General features: G+C 46.8%; 1 protein-coding gene across 5 annotated transcripts in view; it reads left to right on the top strand.

Moving 5' to 3' along the window:
- Positions 1 to 2,984: 2,984 nt before the first annotated feature.
- Positions 2,985 to 8,095, top strand: part of LOC121573988 (protein Aster-B) — a 95,443-nt gene continuing 90,332 nt past the window's right edge. For all 5 annotated transcript variants that reach the window (XM_041886432.2, XM_041886431.2, XM_041886427.2 and 2 more), the window contains exon 1: positions 2,985 to 3,413. In XM_041886432.2, the coding sequence (XP_041742366.1) occupies positions 3,391 to 3,413 (23 nt within the window). In that variant the 5' untranslated portion in view covers positions 2,985 to 3,390. The remainder of the gene's footprint in view (positions 3,414 to 8,095) is intronic.

The following is an 8,095-nucleotide window of genomic DNA, read 5'->3' as shown; positions in this document are numbered from 1 at the left end:
ATGGCGTTTGCAACGCCATGGTTGTGGGTTCGATTCCCACGGGGGGCCAGTATGAAAAAAAAGAGAAAAAAAATTATAAAATTTAAAAAAATATTAAAAAAGAACATAAAAAATAAAATAATGTATGCACTCACTAACTGTAAGTCGCTCTGGATAAGAGTGTCTGCTAAATGACTAAAATGTAAATGACTGGCTCTCATTCAGGCAAATGAGAAATAAGAGCACTTAGGCTATCTGGAAGGTGAAAGTTAGTTACTTTAAGGAGCAGTTCTCGCTCTGTGGGTCTAACCCCAAGAAGTTCTGGAAAACGGTGAAAGACCGGGAGAATAAACCCTCCTCCTCACAGCTGCCTATGTCCCTTAATGTTGATGATGTGGTTGTTACTGTCAAGGAGCAAATGGCTGAGCTCTTTAATCACCACTTCATTAAGTCAGGACTCCTATTTGACTCAGCCATGCCTCCTTGCCTGTCCAACATGTCCTCATCTCCCAGCCCTTCTAATGTGACTAGCCCCGATGCTCCTCCCTCTTTTTCCCCTGCCCTGCTGCAAAGTTTCTCCCTGCAGGTGGTCACTGAGTCTGAGGTGCTAAACGAGCTCCTTAAACCTGACCCCCCAAAAAACCTCTGGGTCAGATGGTTTAGATCCTTTCTTCTTTAAGGTTGCAGCCCCTATCATCGCCAAGCCTATCTCTGACCTTTTTAACCTGTCTCTCCTCTCTGGCGAGGTTCCCATTGCTAGGAAGGCAGCCATGGCTGATCCTAACTGTTATAGGCCAATTTCTATTTTGCCCTGTTTATCAAAAGTGTTGGAAAAACTTGTCAACTGACTGGCTTTCTTGATGTCTATTGTATTCTCACTGGTATGCAATCTGGTTTCGTTCAGGTTATGGATGTGTCACTGCATCCTTAAAGTTCCTAAATTATGTCACCATTGCCCTTGATTCTAAGCAACGATGTGCTGCTATCTTTATTGACTTGGCCAAAGCGTTTGATACGGTAGACCATTCCATTCTTGTGGGCCGGCTAAGGAGTATTGGTGTCTCTGAGGGGTCTTTGGCCTGGTTTGCTAACTACCTCTCTCAAAGAGTGCAATGTGTAAAGTCAGAACATCTGCTGTCTCAGCCACTTGCTGTCACCAAGGGAGCACCCCAAGGCTTGATCCTAGGCCCCACGCTCTTCTCAATTTACATCAACAACATAGCTCAGTCAGTAGGAAGCTCTCTCATCCATTTATATGCAGATGATACAGTCTTATACTCTGCTGACCCCTACCCGGATTTTGTGTTAAACGCTCTACAACAAAGCTTTATTAGTGTCCAACAAGCTTTCTCTGCCCTTAAACTTGTTCTGAACACCTCCAAAACAAAGGTCATGTGGTTCAGTAAGAAGAATGCCCCTCTCCCCACCGGTGTAATTACTACCTTTGAGGGTTTAGAGGTTGAGGTAGTCACCTCATACATGTACTTGGGAGTATGGCTAGATGGTACACTGTCCTTCTCTCAGCACATATCCAAGCTGCAGGCTAAGGTTAAATCTAGAATTGGTTTCCTCTATCGTAATCGCTCCTCTTTCACCCCAGCTGCCAAATTAACCCTGATTCAGATGACCATCCTACCCATGCTAGATTACGGAGACGTAATTTATAGATCGGCAGGTAAGGGTGCTCTCGAGCGGCTAGATGTTCTTTACCATTCGGCCATCAGATTTGCCAACAATATACCTTATAGGACAAATCACTGCACTCTATACTCCTCTGTAAACTGGTCATCTCTGTATACCTATCGCAAGACCCACTGGTTGATGCTTATTTACAAAACCCTCTTAGGCCTCACTTCCCCCTATCTTACATACCTACTGTAGCCCTCATCCTCCACATACTGTACAACACCCGTTCTGCCAGTCAGATTCTGTTGAAGGTCCCCAAAGCACACACATCCCTGGGTCGCTCCTCTTTTCAGTTCGCTGCAGCTAGCGACTGAACAAGCTCCAAAAAAACACTCAAACTGGACAGTTTTATCTCCATCTCTACATTCAAAGACTCAATCATGAACACTCTTACTGACACTTGTGGCTGCTTTGCATGATGTATTGTTGTCTCTACCTTCTTGCCCTTTGTGATGTTGTCTGTGACCGATAATGTTTGTAACTTGTTTTGTGCTGCTACCATGTTGTGTTGTCATGTGTTGCTACCATGCTGTGTTGTTGTCTTATGTCTCTCTTTATGTAGTGTTGTGGTGTCTCTCTTGTTGTGATGTGTGTTTTGTCCTATATATATTTTTTTAATCCCAGCCCCCGTCCCCGCAGGAGGCCTTTTGCCTTTTGCTAGGCCGTCATTGTAAATAATAATTTGTTCTTAACTGACTTGCCTAGTTAAATAAAGGTTAAATAAAAATACAATAAAACAATGCGACCAGTTAAAGATTTTACTCACAACCAAGTCAAAGGGTCGCAACATGCGACTAAATGGTCACAGTCTGGAGCCCTGGGTCAGTATTGTGGATTAACAGAGAATACATACAGTAGGCTACATGGAGTGAATGTCATACATGGCCATTTAGCAGTATGAGAACTCACTCACTCACTCACTCAGACACACACACTCAGACACACACAAACACACACAGTGTGCTTCATCTATCCTGCATTAAGAGATTAGAGAGCCAGCTGCTAGGACTGACTGAGCCTGAAGTTTGTAGCCACACACACACACACACTGTAATCCTCAGAGATTCCAGACTCTAACAGACATGAGTGAGTGAGGGTGGGTGTGCGTGCGTGCATGTGTGTGTAAGAGAGCGGGAAACCGTACTGTTCTTTTGGCACCACAGTACAGTTCTGTCGGGGGGATGAGCTAAACTCGTAGAGAGCAAGAGGGGGTTGGATTGGATGTGAGAGGAACAGAGCATGCCCAGTAGGTCCCTCAGCCCGGAGCGACTCAGCTCTGCATTCATCTGCAGAGTTTGAGAGAGAGAGAGAGAGAGAGAGAGAGAGAGAGAGAGAGAAAATGAGTTAGTCTGCTGCATATGGGAGAGTGCATGTGAGCAGCTGCCGCCACCGTACTTTCACTCACACACAAACTCACACAGACACACACACACACACACACACACACAAACTCACACACTCTCCTCCAGACACACACATAGATGAGGCTGAAAGCGGTCGAGACAGGCAGCAGGAGAGGGCAGCTTTATTAATGCTAGGGCTAGCGTTAACATTGTAGCATTTTGAGGTAGTTGAGCTAGCTCGCATGGGCATTGCGGACAGGCCTGGGGCCCCGGGACTACCCCCCCTGTTGCCACTCAACATGCCAAGGAATGACTGGCTGGCCGAGTGGGGAGACCTCGCTATGGGCATTGGACAGCAACGCTGCTGCTTATCGCTGCACTAATGAAGGGCTTCAAGCTCGCCTGGTAAGACTACTGGCCAATACTGGTCTTTATGGGAAAACACTGATGATAGGGGGAAGAGGAGGAGGAGGGAAAGGAGGAGGAGGATCAGGAGGAGGAGTAGCCGGGTACTTCCCTGACCCGCTGGGGGGGGTGACTTTTTCCCAGCCTGAGCCCTTTATAATATGGCATCCTTGAAGAGAGCATTGTGTTCCTCTCCTCGGTTCACCTCTCCTCTCGTTGTGCTCTCCTCTTTTCTCCACGTTTTTTCTCAGTTCTCCTCTCCTTTTTTATCTTCTCCTCTCCTCGGTTTTCTCCTTGATTAACCTCCCATCCTAATCTCCTCATCCTCTCAATGCTGTTTTCAGTGTTTCTGTGTGCGTCTCCCTCCTGCCCTCTCTGATATTTTTAGTGCTGGCCAGTCCTTCACAGATTGTTATAGTAGGGAGAGAGAATGCAACAGCAACAGAGTGGCGTACTGAGCCATCTTTCTTTCCCACTCATGCCCAGCCGTTCCTCTGCAGTGTCCCGAAGCCAAACTCGGCAAATTCACGTTTCTCCACCTAATTTTAGATCTCCGCGTCTCACTCTTCCCCTCCCCGCTTTTTGCTGTCTTAGAAGTGTGTGTGTCAGTGTGTGTGTATGAATGCGTTTGCATTTCCTTGCGCTGGTGTGTATATACTGTTAGATCTGCATATGTGTACTCTATGTGTATGTGTGTGTATGTACATACGTGTGTGTGTTTGCGTGTGTGTGCGCGCATACACTTGCAGGCATCAGCTGCCGCGATATGACCTGCCCTGCTACATAGGAATGAGGGCAGATTAGAGCCCTATATTCTCCCTCCCTGTTGGTGTCTGCAACCGACCAGTTGTCTGCAGCTCTAGTGTAGCCAGTTAGCCACAGTCAGCCACCACGGCTAGCATGCTAACGGGATGGTTAACTGGAAATCGCTGACTGGCTAACAACACAACACTACTACTGGCAGTGACCGACACGGCAGTGTTTCTGCTGCAGTCATTTAGCTGTGGCGCTGCGCCACTGCAAAATCATTGCCGTCACGGCAAAAAATATATGGACTTTGAAGATGCTAGAACAGTACACATTTACTTTTCCTCTGCAAACAAAACGAGTAATGGATAGACAAATCTGACAACCCCATAGTAGAATAGTTTTATGTATTTACCTAGTCAGCTTGTTGTTGTGTGTTCTATGCGAGATAATTATTAATCTCGAGGTGCATTCAAGTTACGAGTGCCATAGGGAGGGAAACATGCATTCTGATAAGCAGTCAATGCACACGATTCTTGCAATCGCTGGGAAAACAGCAGTTTTAATGGCCTTTGTTAAAAAGAGGGGGATCCCAGCTTTCCTTTCCTACTTTATTTATTTCTCAACTCCTAAATAAGTGCGAACTGCACCATTTTACACCCTGAGTTTTTAGCAGCGCCATGGTTAAGCACGTTACTGCTCTGTGAGTGCATAGATGAGAGTGGGGCTAAATGTAACACGGGTCAATTCTAGGGTAACTTGGGGTAAAACACCACACTACCTCAAAATAAAATATTGTGAGACAGATGCCATTTTTTGTTGAGCAAGAGAATGTGCAACCAGGGAAAACATTTTTTTTAGGGGGGGGGAAATGGTGGCATGAAGTGGTTTCTGTGAGAAATACAGGCAAGGGGCGTGTTACCCCAATTTACCCTAACAGGTAGTCCTACTTTTTATTCAAATCAAATTTTATTGGCCACATGCGCCGAATACAACAGGTGCAGACATTACAGTGAAATGCTTACTTACAGCCCTTAACCAACAGTGCATTTATTTGTAATAAAAAAGTAAAATAAAACAACAACAAAAAAGTGTTGAGAAAAAAAGAGCAGAAGTAAAATAAAATAACAGTAGGGAGGCTATATATACAGGGGGGTACCGGTGCAGAGTCAATGTGTGGGGGCAGCGGCTAGTTGAGGTAGTTGAAGTAATATGTACATGTGGGTAGAGTTAAAGTGACTATGCATAAATAATTAACAGAGTAGCAGCAGCGTAAAAAGATGGGGTGGGGGGCAGTGCAAATAGTCCGGGTAGCCATGATTAGCTGTTCAGAGTCTTATGGCTTGGGGGTAGAAGCTGTTGAGAAGTCTTTTGGACCTAGACTTGGCACTCCGGTACCGCTTGCCGTGCGGTAGAAGAGAGAACAGTCTATGACTAGGGTGGCTGGAGTCTTTGACAATTTTGAGGGCCTTCCTCTGACACCGCCTGGTATAGAGGTCCTGGATGGCAGGAAGCTTGGCCCCAGTGATGTACTGGGCCGTACGCACTACCCTCTGTAGTGCCTTGCGGTCGGAGGCCAAGCAGTTGCCATACCAGGCGGGATGCAACCAGTCAGGATGCTCTCGATGGTGCAACTGTATAATTTTTTGAGGATCTGAGGACCCATGCCGAATCTTTTCAGTCTCCTGAGGGGGAATAGGCTTTGTCGTGCCCTCTTCACGACTGTCTTGGTGTGTTTGGACCATGATAGTTCTTTGGTGATGTGGACACCAAGGAACTTGAAGCTCTCAACCTGTTCCACTACAGCCCCGTCGATGAGAATGGGGGCGTGCTCAGTCCTCTTTTTTTTCCTGTAGTCCACAATCATCTCCTTTGTCTTGGTCACGTTGAGGGAGAGGTTGTTATCCTGGCACCACACGGCCAGGTCTCTGACCTCCTCCCTATAGGCTGTCTCATCGTTGTCGGTGATCAGGCCTACCACTGTTGTGTCATCGGCAAACTTAATGATGGTGTTGGAGTCGTGCCTGGCCATGCAGTCATGGGTGAACAGAGAGTACAGGAGGGGACTGAGCACGCACCCCTGAGGAGCCCCCGTGTTGAGGATCAGTGTGGCAGATGTGTTGTTACCTACCCTTACCACCTGGGGGCGGCCCGTCAGGAAGTCCAGGATCCAGTTGCAGAGGGAGGTGTTTAGTCCCAGGATCCTTAGCTTAGTGATGAGCTTTGAGGGCACTATGGTGTTGAATGCTGACCTGTAGTCAATGAATAGCATTCTCACGTAGGTGTTCCTCTTGTCCAGGTGGGAAAGGGCAGTGTGGAGTGCAATAGAGATTGCATCATCTGTGGATCTGTTGGAGCGGTATGCAAATTGTAGTGGGTTTAGGGTTTCTGGGATAATGGTGTTGATGTGAGCCATGACCAGCCTTTCAAAGCACTTCATGGCTACAGACGTCAGTGCTACGGGTCGGTAGTCATTTAGGCAGGTTATCTTAGTGTCCTTGGGCACGGGGACCATGGTGGTCTGCTTGAAACATGTTGGTATTACAGACTCAGTCAGGGACATGTTGAAAATGTCAGTGAAGACACTTGCCAGTTGGTCAGCACATGCTCAGAGTACACGTCCTGGTAATCCGTCTGGCCCTGCGGCCTTGTGAATGTTGACCTGCTTAAAAGTCTTACATTGGCTACGGAGAGCGTGATCACATAGTCATCCGGAACAGCTGGTGCTCTCATGCATGCTTCAGTGTTGCTTGCCTCGAAGCGAGCATAGAAGTGGTTTAGCTCGTCTGGTAGGCTTGTGTCACTGGGAAGCTCGCGGCTGTGCTTCCCTTTGTAGTCTGTAATAGTTTTCAAGCCCTGCCACATCCGACGAGCGTCAGAGCCGGTGTAGTACGATTCAATCTTAGTCCTGTATTGACTCTTTGCCTGTTTGATGGTTCGTCGGAGGGCATAGCGGGATTTCTTATAAGCGTCCGGGTTAGAGTCCCGCTCCTTGAAAGCGTCAGCTCTACCCTTTAGCTCAGTGCGGATGTTTCCTGTAATCCATGGCTTCTGGTTGGGGTATGTACGTACGGTCACTGTGGGGACGACATCATCGATGCACTTATTGATGGAGCCAGTGACTGATGTGGTGTACTCCTCAATGCTATCTGAAGAATCCCGGAACATGTTCCAGTCTGTGCTAGCAAAACAGTCCTGTAGCTTAGCATCTGCGTCATCTGACCACTTTTTTATTAACCGAGTCACTGGTGCTTCCTGCTTTAGTTTTTGCTTATAAGCAGGAATCAGGAGGATAGAGTTATGGTCAGATTTGCCAAATGGAGGGTGAGGGAGAGCTTTGTATGCGTCTCTGTGTGTGGAGTAAAGGTGGTCTAGAGTTTTTTTTCCTCTGGTTGCACATTTAACATGCTGGTAGAAATTAAGTTGCCCTGCGTTAAAGTCCCCGGCCACTAGGAGCGCTGCTTCTGGATGAGTGTTTTCCTGTTGACTTATGGCCTTATACAGCTCATTCAGTGCAATCTTAATGCCAGCATTGGTTTATGGTGGTAAATAGACAGCTATGAAAAATATAGATGAAAACTCTCTTGGTAGATAGTGTGGTCTACAGCTTATCATAAGATACTCTACCTCAGGCGAGCAAATCCTCGAGACTTCCTTAGTATTTGATTTTGTGCACCAGCTGTTGTTTACAAATATACACAGACCGCCACCCCTTGTCTTACCGGAGTCAGCCGTTCTATCCTGCCGATGTAGCGTATAGCCCGCTAGCTGTATGTTATCCATGTCGTCGTTCAGCCACGACTCGGTGAAACATAAGATATTACAGTTTTTTATGTCCCGTTGGTAGGATAACCGTAATCTTAGGTCATCCAATTTATTTTCCAATGATTGAAGATTGGCTAATAGGATTGATGGGAGCGGCAGTTTACTCGCTC

The sequence above is a fragment of the Coregonus clupeaformis genome, chromosome 9 (assembly GCF_020615455.1).
Source record: "Coregonus clupeaformis isolate EN_2021a chromosome 9, ASM2061545v1, whole genome shotgun sequence".
In the NCBI taxonomy this organism is placed as follows: domain Eukaryota; kingdom Metazoa; phylum Chordata; class Actinopteri; order Salmoniformes; family Salmonidae; genus Coregonus; species Coregonus clupeaformis.
The sequence above is the reverse complement of the archived record's forward strand: the minus strand, read 5'-3'. Positions and strand labels throughout refer to the sequence as shown.